This window comes from Paramacrobiotus metropolitanus, unplaced genomic scaffold (genome assembly GCF_019649055.1).
Source record: "Paramacrobiotus metropolitanus isolate TYO unplaced genomic scaffold, Prichtersi_v1.0 Parri_scaffold0000030, whole genome shotgun sequence".
NCBI classification, from domain to species: domain Eukaryota; kingdom Metazoa; phylum Tardigrada; class Eutardigrada; order Parachela; family Macrobiotidae; genus Paramacrobiotus; species Paramacrobiotus metropolitanus.
The window spans coordinates 253,363-268,181 of NW_026570250.1; the positions used below are offsets into that span (position 1 = coordinate 253,363).

General features: G+C 40.1%; 1 protein-coding gene across 2 annotated transcripts; it reads left to right on the forward strand.

Moving 5' to 3' along the window:
- Positions 1–79: 79 nt before the first annotated feature.
- On the forward strand, positions 80–13,788 carry LOC129588668 (CLIP-associating protein 1-like). 2 transcript variants are annotated; one of them, XM_055483001.1, is made up of 17 exons: positions 80–550; positions 5,819–5,925; positions 6,114–6,231; positions 6,856–7,013; positions 7,574–7,719; positions 7,830–7,965; positions 8,974–9,047; positions 9,638–9,775; positions 9,970–10,181; positions 10,261–10,449; positions 10,645–10,892; positions 11,128–11,228; positions 11,346–12,311; positions 12,479–12,713; positions 12,794–13,000; positions 13,071–13,193; positions 13,448–13,788. In XM_055483001.1, exons 1-17 carry the CDS (start codon positions 382–384, stop codon positions 13,481–13,483), a joined length of 3,363 nt encoding a protein of 1,120 aa, XP_055338976.1. In that variant the 5' UTR covers positions 80–381; the 3' UTR covers positions 13,484–13,788. The 2 variants fall into 2 exon arrangements, with proteins under 2 accessions (XP_055338976.1, XP_055338977.1); XM_055483002.1 differs by lacking the exon at positions 80–550 and adding an exon at positions 2,165–2,541.
- Positions 13,789–14,819: the final 1,031 nt, after the last annotated feature.

Consider the following 14,819-nt stretch of genomic DNA (forward strand, 5'->3'; position numbering starts at 1 on the left):
CATTATCTCGATATATTTCTCAATGTCCAATATTCATCTCGAGAATCGTACACATCTTGTATTTTGTTGTCTAACCATTCAATTCATAACTCACATCTCTCCTGCGCTTGTTCGGGTACAAACCAAAGAAGAGAAGAGGAATTATAGCTGATGAAGCCAGTTAGTTGTCGACGGTTCTTTTAACAATATTCAAGGTGGATTTGTCGTAGCCAGCTGATCGTCAATCAATCAGGCGCGACCGGCTAAATAATTACATTAACCGGCTGCGCTTCCGAATGTCTGGCACATATCGCAGCAGGTAGTCTGCGGTTGACCCTGAAGGTCCCTTTTAGTGGATTATTATCCAAGCTTGGCTTCCGGGAAATATATTTATCCACATAAATGCCGCCACCACGGCGAGATATTGCCGGTGCGCCGGTACAGTCGGCCAGCGAATGGAATGATCATTTGTGGAAAAGCGATCAAGAATGGATACTTCTGTTTGACAATCTAATGCGTGGCTCACAACGCAAACGATCTACTGGCAGCAGTCAAGTTCCCATCGTGGGCGGTAAGTTGAAAGACGCTTTGGCTACATATTTATGCTAAATAAATTTTCCTTTAAGTGTTTTGATTCTGCTGAAGCTACTTGTTTTTGCCGACTACACGGGCAAAACGGAACCGTGAGAGTCAAAATATGGCGGTGTATATTTTACGCCAGCAGTGTGTTTTGTGTACTCTTATACCGCACTTTGAGCGAATGCAAATATGCTCCCAACTGACCAGATGGTTGATTGACTATTGTAATGGAGTTCTTTTCCTAGTGACACATTTTAAAAATCTGTTAACTGGATCGATGTAATATAAAACTTAAATTATGCCGGATGCGATAATTATAAATCTCATTGTACAATATTTCCAAAAATTCCATGCATACTCTACAAAATATCCAAAACCATCTGCTCTTTTGTAATTTTATTCACTATATGCATTTTTATTTCGTTAGACCTGCTGTGATCATGAAATTGTTAATAACGGACAGCACTCTGACTCCAGCTTTTAAAAATCAGCGATTCGTAGTAACCTTTTTTTACTGCCGGGTCGTGCGTTTTCGACAATTGAAATTATTTTTCTGGAATGTACAATGTCTCAGTGTTGCAAAACGTGGGTTCTCCTAGATCGTCGCTATTCTATTTTTGCTGCAACTTAGGTTGTTACGTATTTGCAGTAATCCTGATCGGTTTACGCGATTCTGTATGATACAGCAATTTTACAGGCAATCTACAGATTGTACACCGAGTAAATATTAGCGTGACATCTTTATGCAGATTAAAGCGGTCAGTATCGGATGGAAGAAAAAGATTTGCGAGTCGATCTACCGTTGGCAGACATCGACTAAAGCCGGTTACACACACTAACTTCAGCATATTAAGTTGGTTACGCACACCGGCGTCTTTATGACAAACGGCTCCGTTATTTTGTTGTCATATCAGCCTTCGTAGACGGCACTTGCGAGTTTTTTAACTGTAATTTCTCCTCAATGTAACCTGTCAATCAACTCGAATTTGCGAACATTGTCTGCGTTAATGAGATGCAAGACGGCTATCAGCGTCGCGTCCGGCCACCGATGGTCAGTCTATCATTAAAAACATGCAATAGTAGTACAGGTTCATCTTGATCCTTAACCGTGCAGATGCGGAAATGGAATGCCGAATGTAGCGAAAGAATTCCGACAACTAGTTCACGAAGAGTGACGCTTCGATTACTTTTGCGATAGTCCGGCACAAATTAATTCACATTTTTCTATAGAGAATAGAATTGAACAGTTTTGACACCTCGACATAGGAGAAATGATAGGCTGTATTTAGAAGCTATTACCGTGTCATTTCGTCGGCATCGGTGTATTCATCCTCTTCTCTTTGTATATTCTCTGACTTTAGGGTAAAAACGTCTAAACGGTTATCGCATAAATGTGTACAAATATAAGCGTTGAGCAGTATAAAGCGCTTCCGCTAAAAGATAAATCTGCTTTTTTCATCCAATGCCATGCCAAATTTACTGCCTATACATGTGCTTAGGATGGCGTCAATTCAAAGGACAAGAAATCATTTAATCGTTATACATACAGTTGGTCCTGTTTGAGCTTTTATCCGGATTCAAAGGCTCGATTTTCCGCTGCTCTTCCCTGGCTACCGTATGCGTATTCCAGCGGGGCATTTCAAGTGAAAACAGTTAGCCCACGCCGGAAAATCAATGCCACTAGGGCTAGCTGTTGATTTTCATCGTCACTACATGCACTTGCGCGCCTGAACTAGAAAGTGTATATCAGCAAAACCACATTGTGGGACTAATTTAGTCTGGTCAACTGGTTTAAATTAGAATTTTATGTTATTTCTGGTTGGCGCTGCGGCCTACGCTCAGTGCGTCCCTGGAGGAACTGTCGTAGAAATGCAATTATTTTGCCCAGAAAATATTCTCATTGAAAAGTTGGCCTAAATTACTGTCTTCCTGTTGAAATTTCCGGGAGTATGGAGAAGATGATTTTTAGTGTCATAAGTGCGGGTAAGTATTTAACGGGTGAAATGTTTGTAATAGCAATCGGAATGTTTGTTACGAATAACTGTGAGTAAATATTGCAGCCGGTCTAGTGTCTTGAGTATTAGAAAGAGTTTAGGCTAACTTGTGAAAGCGCCGCTAAAAAATCATTTGACAACTAGATTGGCGAACGAACTGTAGAGTTGTTATTGTAACATTTACTACACAAAAGCTTCGAGTGTAGAAGTAGTATACTTCACTTGATAAGCGCGCGTGCGTTTAGTAATTTGGCACTTATTTGTGACCAACTGTCAGCGAAAGTTTACTTTTGGCAGGTTTTTTACCGTTTTAGGTTGCTAATAAATTAACTTAGCCGCAGATAATGACGTCCAAATCTTTAAATTTGAAAAACTGAAAGCAAAATTGCATATAGATTTGTAAATTTTCACAGTTTTATTACAAATTTTGATGTTTATACCGTGGAAGTAGCGATAGAAACGCAATCATCAAGAAGTAATAGTTTTTGTTGTTATACTAAAATAAATGAATTGATTAAGGAAGTGGGATAAGACTAAGTAATGAAAAATATTTCTGGAATTTGCCATGGAGTTAATATTAAAACACGGGCAATGATTTATTTGTTTAACTGGAATCGGTTATGGATTATGGTTCACTTACACTAAAAATGGATAGGGATGCATGTATTTTTATGGGTTTAATTGATTGATGCGCTTTGATTTTCTGTGTGCCGTGGCACACAGAAAAGCGTGCCACGGTTTCCAAAGTGTGCATACAGTGAAAAGAAACAATGCATTATGGATTTCACAAGTTTAAAACTGGTTCCATTGGCTCAGACTGTACAACTTCCGCAATCGTAAGAAACTGAAGGAGCCTACCGATGTGTGCTTTACATGACGATTGTTTCAAGTTTTGTTGAGGATCTCTGCGGATGAAACGGGCTTTGAAGTTTCGTTGAGGTGACTATAAAGATTTCAGTGGCCCATTCAGATGCCGGCGGTCCATTGATAAAAAGTATTCATTTGTCCTTAAGTATTTACAGTCCTGAGCACAAAACCGGTGAAAGCCGATCTGTGTGAAGTTCAAATGGGGTTATTCATTGAGGCCCAGCGTGTGTTTAACAACATCGGACCTGGTCCATCTGCTCATTACCAAGGAAACAGCCTTTCATCAGCTGTCTAGCACTAATGGCTGACCTCACTTACAAACCAGAGTGCGCCGCGCCGGCTGAGGCAATTTGCATCACTGGTCACTCTGCAATATTGAACGGAGTATAGATTGTGTCTGGTATACATTACTCGGCACCATCCATTATTTATTGTACATCTTGTTTTAATAATGTCCGAGCCAGCTTTGATTTATATACTGGCACTGTGGCGCACATGCTTAGATTGCATGGATCATTCGCAGGGATGGAAGAAAGACAACGACCAGGGCCGGACATCCTTTTGCTATTTGGGCTTTCAATCGATATTCTCATGATGCTTGCCCCTAAGTGAACCCTTTCCCGAGATATATAGTGCCCAGAGGAAATAACTTAGAGTGTTTGTCGTATTTTGCAGTGGTCAGCGTATATATGCGGAAAGCCAGATACGCCGACACACACAAATGTAATTCTTATGGCCTACAAGCAGCGTGTGCTTGATGTTTGTGTTATGTCGGAGCCATTAACAGTGCAGCGCGATGTTGACCACGGACATTGCCCGCACTCTGTCCATGTAATTCTGGCTAATCTGTAATCATTTAAGGGCCGCCACATCTCCACAGATAACGCATATTGACATTATCTTTCCAATAACAGTCGACGTCGCGACATCGCGAAACAGTGGCTAATTGGAAATCCGGTTCGCGTGCGCAGTTCCTACATGGTGGTCACTTCTGGTATTCGTTGCATTCACAAAATAACGAACAGAACAGTGCATGAAGCTATTGGTTGTGCACGTAAAATTGCTGCAGATAGAGGATTATATTTCGAGCGAGAATCACAGAAAATAATTCACGAAACAATGCGAGGGAAGACAGTGTTTGTTGGCAAGAATGCTAATGATTACACCATAGAGGGAACAAACATACGCCGCTTCGCTTTGCTCCGCTCTGTATGAACACTCGGAGTAGTAATTAAGCGTTTCATGGTTTATTCATTACACAATTTGTGGTTAAATTGATTACTAAGTTTTACTTATGCCTGCATTATTGCAGACGAACTTGCACAGTTAAAGCAGTGAGTATTCTGCGAATACTTCCACTAATTACCATGTAACAGATACATTCATTATGTTCTGCTGGCATGCAGATGCATTTGGTTTACATAGTCCGCTGGTAGTTTGAAATAGTTCAAGAAACATTACGCGTCTATGCGCTGCTGGATAGGTGATGCTGTTGTTACTTCATTTTATATTCTGGGACGTTTCTTGATCCACTTCTTTATCGAGCTAACTATTCGGGAAGATTACCAAACAAACCACCTAAAATATCTCTTACGTAATTCTAATTTAAATAACAAAACATAAAAATTTAGACTTCAACATGATGAACTAATTAAGATCGAATTAAAAGAAACCACGGCCAGCGGCGTCCGGTGACCAGAAGTTACGAGGTACCTAACCGCGTCCTGATTACACAGTGTATGGCAGTGATACAAACTGTACAGCCTTAGTTTGAATATCCTAGTTTGATTTGAGCTTGATACGTGGAAATCAATACTTCCGTGCTGTTTTTAATTGATCTGATTTGATTGCAGAGAAATTTGCACTGATACTGTAAAGCGTAGTACTACGTACTTCGTCTTCACGGTTATATACCATCACCTTTGAAAATTAGAAAACCATTGGTCAAGGGTAATCGATAGCGACTTCGAATTAGCGGCATGTTATCATGCAGGCGTTTCGTTTGTAGCAGTGCAGATAGGAACATTTCATTTGGCATCAAATTATAGCCGGCACATACAATTACAGTGTATTTGAAATTGACCATTTGACATTTCCACGTTGTGCGCACTTTAATTTTAAACTGTTATTACGCACATACGCACGGAGTACGTACAGAGTAGCGCAGAAAATCGAAATGAGCCGGAATGACACATAAGAAAATATGATAAACCTCCGGAACCTGTCATTCCTCCATCAGATTACATGGCTGTAAAGCTTTCGGTTTTTAAAGCAGAGCTACTTGAGTAATCATTTCAGCATGGTAGCTTTGAATCACGACGGCGTACAGAGTCCGAGTGTACACTGCCGCGATGCTCCGTATTGAGAGTTGGATCTCTGACTGTTTTTATCTCTTCTAGGCCATCAATATCATCCGTCAGCACAGCCAGCCCAACTGGCAAATAATTACAATTCCGATGTATCACCAGTTTGCGGGATTCGAACACCACTTCACATACAACGACGAGTAGGTCTAATTTTACAATTTGGCTTAATTGCTTCGATAAACTTTTCCTTCCTGGTATGTTAAGAATAAGGACATTCTACCCCTTCGATACTGGATGATCGATTTGTTGGACAGTGTTCTTGTTATATTCGCTCGATCATGAATAAAAAATAACACGCATTGCAGTTCTATTGTTATTGCATGCACAGACGATTCCGGTACAAACTACACTGTCTCCAGTATCTTCCGCATCAAGCATGACGGCTAATACTAAGCCCAGGAATATTTTACCATATCCTCCTAATCCCGGGATAACATCGACCAACAGTAAGTCTGGCTGCGGCTGCATAAACTGGTAGTGTCATGAATGCCGTAAAAGTACAGATATCACAGCTCTGCATATATCGCACCGGTACACTGGTTTTGAAAAGTTTTAAACTATTTTTTTCGTGCTCTCTAGGGTAGCTAAACAAAGCATTCAGGCATTAAGAGGATATATTTTTAAATTACTGCCGTAATAAAATGTTGATAATTACGTATCTGATTTATCAGATATTTGTTTCCATTTTTAAAATGGGATATGGCTTTGGTGGTCAATGTGCGCACACATAATGGATAATATGTTTTACGTTATATATTTGGCGTGCCTGCATTTTAATTTTACGCTGTCTATAGAATTTTGCACCAGCATTCGTAGTTGTTTATGATGTGCAAAAATGTTTTTCATTGGATTGCTCTTTGCATTGATCGATTTACAGTGAGAATGATTTTTTACAACTTTGTTACCAAAACACGGTCTACATAACATGTTCTGGGCGCGGCTGCGCGTGGGATATTTATGGGACTGTTGATTTGCTTAGCTGTGACACACAACAGGCGGAAATTAGTCTATGTGCGGGCTGCATGTATCTGATAAGTTGACAAGGACATGTTGGGTTTTTCTCGAAATAGATGTCGGAGGAGTGGAAGCCGAAAACTTTATGGAATCCTTTCTGGATGTGCCGCGTATCAATAACATTATTTCCGGACCAGCGGTCGAACAGGAAATGAGTCGGATTAACCAGGTCCTGTCCGATGTAACGGCAGATTGGGCAAAGCGAGTCGATGCGGTAAGTTGGCTATAACCAGCTCCTAATTAGGGTCAAGGTCGCTTTAGCTGCTCGTTAATGTTTTCATGGCGGCTACGTGCGGAATATGTAATGAGGCACCTGATGGGCGCAAAGACTTACTGACCGTATAAACATGTGACATCGTTTTGTTCGCGCACTGCAGCAAGTTGGTTGTGCCTTTTATTGAAAAAAGATAATGAAGTTTTTATATCAATATTCAAATGCAGTAATAACCATTAGCCTGTCAGTCGCCTTTGACTTTAATTATGTGAACTTTACACCTGACAGAAAAAGCGCTTTTGCTTGTACAATATGTAGCCGCGGTGAGAGTATTCTTGCAGCATTGTGAACGGTCGTATTTAATGTATTAGTAACCTTTACATTTATAGGTGTTTTAATTTTGGTGTCAGCATGAATCGCTAAAAATTACGAATTAGAAAAATTTATTTGATTTCGTTTTTCTGCTTAGAGTACGTATCTTGGGATTCAGTGTCATCAGTGCCATGCGATGCACGAATCGCAAATAATTTTGAAATTCTAATGATTGTGTGTTCTTGCAGCTGAAGAGGCTACGAAGCGTAGTGTTGAGCGGCGGCGATTTATATAAGGAATTCTACAGTTCACTGCGGTTTATTGATGTTTCCCTGATCTGTTCGGTAAAGGATCTAAGATCACAAGTTGTCCGGGAGACTTGTGTAACTCTAGCGTGAGTATTAGATGGGGATTTGCGAGAAGAATAATATTTTTGATAGATGATTCATTACCCATGCATTTCAGTGGGTTAGTCGGCATTAAATGTGTTATATGCCTCCACAGATTCCTTTCACAACAACTGGGCCATAAATTTGAGCGAACTGCCGAAGTTATTCTACCATTTCTAATATCTCTTATCCCCAATTCTGCCAAGATTATTTCCAGTTCCGGAATCGTAGCCATCCGATTTATTCTGCAGGTGAAATAGCGATCCATTGTGCTCACTAAACAGTACACATGGCGCATAAAATAACGCACAACTCCATCAGTTATTTCTCGAGTATCAATGATTGAAATATTATATGTGCAGTATTTTCCTTTTACGCAAATTTAAAGGTTAAGGTTTTTCTTTTCAAGCTAAACTACCCAATTTGTGCGGCGCATTCCTAAAGTTCCTTGTTGTGTACGATGTGGTTTGCACTTTGCAGCATATGTAGGTTTATTGAATGTTACGCATGGGTGACTTTTAATAACCGTGATTCATGAACGTAACTTTTATTAATCCGTTACGGCATTATTTGATCACTACAGAAAAGATTGATAAGGGCCACGTACAAGTTACCAATAGCGATCGAACGTAATAAACTGCAGAACGGAACGAGTGTCAATAAGAACCGTTTTTGTTTATGGCAAATTAAGCAACAAATAGCCTACCTCAGTTTCATTTATGGATCTTATTTGTTTAACGAGTCAGCCATACAGTTGTTTGTTATGCTCTTAATAGCAGTTTCGTTTCACCCACGCTGTTTGCCGCTGTAAAAAAGGTTTGTAACAATTACCTGCTCTGTCGGTCTGCGCGAACGCACGCGGTATATCTTTAAATTATAAAAAAAATGCTGATGGAGTAGAGTTGCTTTATTGTATAAAAATCGATAATTACAATGCTTGCCATGTTGCAGTGTATAATGGTTTCTAAAAAATGACGTATCAAAAAGAATAATCTTTCATTTTTATGATCGTTCTGCACTGGCAGTCAGGTGTAAAATTTTATTGTTAACATTTAACGCAAGGAGAAATAGGCAGCATGAAAAGTAAATAGGCATTAATTGATGACTTTTGGCCTAACTTTGAAATGCTTCGTATGAAGGTGTCGAAGTGGCGCCTGCATACATAAGGCTAAACTGTGTCCACTTGAGGCACTTGTCTTGAATCTGGCAATAATGCCGACTACAAGTAACCTTAATCGTTTTTCAATTTCTCTTTTCAGAACACCCATTCGCCGAAATTAGTCCCGATTATTGTGAATCATTTACAAACATCACGATCAAAAGATATTCGCCGGTGGGTTAAATAGCTGCTAAAACTTGGCAAAATTCTTAGCGGTCATTGAAAGATGAGTAAGATACGCATACAGCTGGATGCTGCCTACTTCTACTAGTGCTCCTTGTATGGAATACACAAAGGGACGCATCACAAAATCTCGAAACATGGCTTTACTTGAAGAAAAAATTTATATCTCCAGATCCATAGTCTTTGGTTACTTGTTTACACATTTTTGTGGTAGTTTCGGTAATTCGGTCTTATTTTGTGCATCCCGGCACGCTTATAAATTTTATGGCATGCTTTTTACAACATTGTGAGAATCTTAATAAAATTATGATAATATTTTGGCGTTTTTGATAATTCCTAAAACTATTTTGTGTTTTAATGCATTCAAGTGTAAAACGCAGTTATATTTAAAATTTTTATTGATTACATATCTGATTCACATACTACTGGATAGTTTGAAGTTTAATTAACAAGAAAAATATTTTAACTGTTATATTGCAAAATAAATGTTACAGTTGCATGCGTAAAGCAGCAAATCAGTTAGGCACTAGTCATATTCACTTTCCCCGTAACATGACAATCAGAGTGTGCCCTAATTGCAGGTATTGTTGTGAATTTGTTAAACATATTTTATTTATCTGGCCAAAAGAATCACTTGAGAAACATGCGGCGCTTTTGCAAGATGCCATTAAACGTGGAATCGTTGACGCGGACCCGGAGGCGCGCTCGCTTTCACGACAGTATGTAGTTATATACACTTGTACTGCTTGACAGTGCTTGTTGTCTTTTGTGTCTGGTCCTTGTTGTGCTCCATGTCATCTTGGCATGATACAAATTTCATAAATAAAAACAGATCACTTTTTGTGTACACGTCTGAACATCGACCTTCTTTGCCAGCTGCTGATTAATAGGCACTTATGTGTGTTAAATGTAGAGCGTACTGGCATTTCACCACAGTCTTTCCTAACCACGCCGATGTGCTCATCAGTCAGTTGGACCCATCGAATAAGAAGATGATCTTAGAGGATAATCGTGGTCAAGTGCCGGTGCACGCACAGGCCTCCCAACGCCATACACCGCCGCGTGATACCGCCGCCCCGGGTACGGCTGCATCGCGTTCATCGTCCAGGATAAGGAGAAATGAGGGTACAATGTCAAGAGCTGCATTACGAATAACTTAATATTGAGAATTCATTATAAACAATGGAGTGTTTTGTTTTTTTAGATAGCGAACCTGAGGTAAACGGATCTGTTGTTAAGACCACGATAAGGTCATCCAGCGCTATTGATACCGATGCCGCCCGGCGTGCACGAGCGAAGAGTAATATCCCAAATGCACCCCTTAAACCACCGGCATCGAGTGGTCTGGCCACACCACTGCGCAGCCGGAAGTCTTTTGTTACTTCTTCTAAACGTAAGCTTTGTGTGTGTTAAAGATTTAAGCAGTTTGTCATTTATGATTTGTTTTTACTGGAAATTTCTTGATCAATGTACTTACGAATACGGTGATATTTGTAGTTCGTTTACAGTTCATTTTTCCTTAGTTTTTGTTGAGTATTCGGCAAATATGAACCTTTAGTATAATTAACATAAATTATATTGTTTGTAGCACCCTCGCGTGCTACTTCTCCAGCCATCACCCCGAAAAATGGCTTCCTCTCGAGATCCTCGGCTAACAGCCGTGATAATAGTCCTGAAAAATTGAGCTCTAATAAAAAAGCTGCAACCGGAAGATCTCCTTCCGTATCAGCGGGAAAGCGAAATCAGAATGATAACAAAGGTTACCAGTCTGACAACGATGATACCGGTAGCCAGTATGGCTCCCAGGTGTCACTATCCGGGCAGCGATACGTTTATGTAAGTAGTACTATTTAAATAGATTAGAATAACGTATTTAACATTTTTTCCTGTTTTTTAAAACTGATGGCTGGATTTTTAGACCATTAATTTTTATTGTTCGATAATCTAATCTCCGATTGTATTTCTCGCACTGTGGATTACTTATATAATTAAATCAATGCCAAATCTACTGAGTGCAAACGATGCTACAATTCTTTTCGGAAGTGCGTAACGTAGTGGTTTGTTGTTGCAGAGCGTGGCAGAAATAATGGGCTTCCTCAACAGTCCGAACTGGTCATCGCGTAAAGAAGGCTTATTAGGACTGCAGAAATACCTGCGAAGCGGAACATTATAGTACGTTATAATAGACATTTCAGTGTTTTTTTACAGTCTCTATACGTGCTCAAGCATCCATCATAATCAGCGGATGACAAATTTTTCTCATCCTAAATAGCTGCATTTTTATTACAGTCCGGCCGACGTGGATAACGTACGATTACTACTGACCCGTATGATGTCGGATCCGACAACAAAAGTCTTCAGTTTGTTTCTCGACACTCTCTATGACTTTATCAATGTGCACAAATTGGATTTGGGCAGCTGGCTCTACACCTTATTGACACGTCTGTTCGGCAAAATGAGTGTTGATCTGTTGCCGTCGGTGCAGTGTAAAGTTGAGCGCTGCTTAGAGCTAATACGCGGATCGTTTGCCGCGGAAAATCAGTTTCAGCAGCTGCTGAAATTCATCAACGATTCCCTGCAGACGCCCAATACCAAAGTGAAAATGGCCTTCCTAACGTACTTAACGAATTTAATCCGTTGTAATATGGTGGCCAGTGATTTTAAAAACACCAGCGCGGTCCGCATCGGCGTGACCAAACTCGTCAACTGGTCACTCGACGCCAAGACGCCGGAGCTGCGTCGAGCCGCGCAAAATGTCCTCATTGCGCTGCACGAGCTGAATGCCGGGGAGTTTACGAGTATGCTGGCGCTAATGGATGAATTTCTACGTGATACTGCACTGAAAGTGATAAGTGGGCCGCCCAAGAAGGAACTGTCCGATAAGCCGGCAATCGGAAACGGAAGAAGCCGGCAAAATTCCGTGTCGCGCAATGATTTGACGTCAGCGGAAAAAGCAACGGTTATTACCTCGCCGCAGTCGTCAAATGATGAAAATATCAATCCGGAAGACTATTACGCTTGCCTGCGACAAACAACGCAAGCCATTGAAAAGTTCAGTCTGTGCTCCAATCTTGACTACAGTTCGGGTGATGAAGGGCGAAAACATCCAGGAAGTGAGGACAGTGGATTCAGCCGGAACAGTTTAAACGTGCCGGTTGCGGTGGACGATTCCGAAAACAGCAGCCAACCCGACGATTCAATCCCTGAAGGTTCAGTCTTACATGTCGTTCCGATGCTTACCGATCAAAACACAAAGTGCGTTTCCAAAACATTAAGCCCTTTGTTAACGGCACTTTTTACAGATGAAATGTTAATGACACCACGAGTGTATTAGAATTATTTTAACTTTCAAAATCATGCTGTTTAATGTTTATCAGTACATGTACATCTACTCCCTTTCAAAGTCGCTTTTTTTACTCCAGGGTAGCTTTAGAAGGATTAGACAGATTGGACACGGTCGTCGACAAAGCTCATCAATGGTCGGATTCCGAAAAAGACGCCATTGCAAAAGGTCTAGAAGCAGCGCTAAACCATTCCGACTCGTCGGTAGCCTTAAGCGCGCTCCATATATACCAAAGGGTGGTTAGCATGGACAAGTACATGTTCAAAGGCTTGCTTCCTGTGATTCTCGATTTGCAAGGAGATTCGAATAGACAGGTAAATGAAAATAAAACATGTCGTTTTGTCAGCTATATGATACTCGAAGAAGTATTGCACAGTGCTTATTTTTATTTTAGGTTTCGGACGCAGTCGATAAGTTTTTGCTCAGAGTAAAAGACATTTGCCCATTGTCAGTGGTCTGCGAAATTCTTGGCGGTCATCTGATGGAAGCCGAATCTTGTACAGGAATTAAAGCGGCATCCTTATTACTGCGGATAATTCAAACCAGCGAGAACGATGTACTTTTAAATGCTATTCCTGATTTGATGCCTGTCATTGTTCAGGTAACAGAAATGAAATATCCCATACAGTATAATGTTTCGATAGCCTTATATTTCAGCCTTTCGTCTTTAGGGATTCAATCTTTCCATGGAGCCAAATATCAGAAAGGAATGCATGTTATGCATAATTGAAATACAACTCAAATTTGGTGCCGATGCAGTGTTTCCTTATATTAAAGATTTAAGCGTGAACAAGGTAAATTGAAATGTACTGTACATAAAAAGATTCATGCTCTCAAATTTCTATAAACGTACGTCGATGAATGTTTCGGTGTCCGTGAGCGCCTCAACTTAAAATTACACATTTTAACCGCCAATTAGTTGCTATTATTGTTGCCGGAGTCTACGATTGTTAGTATTGCACAAATGTCGACGTGTCTTAGTAATCCTAATCCCTTCTTGCTTATCTATTATCTGTGAGACTGTGATGCAACCAGTTATTTTTTGCAGATAAAATTGTTGAATCTGTACCTTCAACGGAAGTAATCCGGAGCTCACAGTTAGCGGGATTACGGACATTAGGATCAAGAGATATCTGTATCTGTAGATAAAAGTTTTAACCAACGAAGCTGCTCAAATTTGGTAACACTTTTAAGACATCCGTGCGCTGATCGTGAATGACATTGATGCTAAGTCTAAAATTGTGCCATTTGACCTTTTTGGAGAGTTTATCTGATAAACATGTGTGCCATGTGTAAAAACTGTTTCTAAATTTTGTTAAACGGCAGTTTAAATGTGTGAAAAAGAAATGCATACAGACTGCCATAAAAGTGCACACTGCACAGACTCGAGGCTTTTCCCGTTCGTTCTGCAACCAGCAAAAACATGTACGAGTATCATTACGGTATAATTATAATATCTATATAGGCTACTCCAGTAAAATACACAAGTATACAGTCCTGCAGCAGCTGATACGTATAATATGTAAGTACGGTTTGGTATACCCTGCTGTTTTGATCAACCTGTATTATAATAAATAGAAGTACAGCTTGTAAGCAGGATACAGGCAATACTATGTTTTTCCTTCAAGTGTCCATAGTCCATAGACTCCATACCTTCCGATATGCTGGAAAATCAAATCCTTGTCTTCTTTGTATTATTATTGTTGCAAAAATTTTTATTTTATTTTGTGGTACATGCTACATATAAATATCTATATGTTACAGACACAAACATAGATATATTTATATATACAGTGCACATACAAGCGCCGCCGTGCGCTGCGATCTGTGCGTCGCTTTTTGCGATCAGTGCTTTTTTGTCGGTTCTTTATGCTGCTTTTTTTCTGTGCTTCGAAATCAAAGCCGAGTAAAAATGGGTATTTGCGCTTTTGCTCATCGTCTTAGAATTAATGTACAGTAGTACATGAAACTGAGAATTCTGCGAAACAAAAAAGTCCAGTTGTATATAGTGTTGACTCGCTAATTAACTGATATTGGTATTACGACTTATCAATTTTTGATGAACTTACCAGTTAGCGTAAATTAGCAAGGACAACTGTGCTATTGTAGTTCGTTCGCTCCCTCTGCATTCAGCTTCATTATACTACCGAAAAAAACGCAATATCTAAACTGGCGACCCTGCTGACCTGTGCAAAATCAAGATTTTCTGGAGTTCAGCCTGGACATCAACGCGCAACTTGCCACTACATAAATTGTGGAAAGATTATTCAACTGTAGCCTGCGCCCACTCGCCCAGTTTGTTTTTCCCAAGTATATGGCATACTCGTACCGTTTAAATTTCTGTACAGTTGTATGACGTGCCGCATACGGTGTCTATTGACTACCATTCTATAGAATGATATGCGAAGTTGTGAACAGCT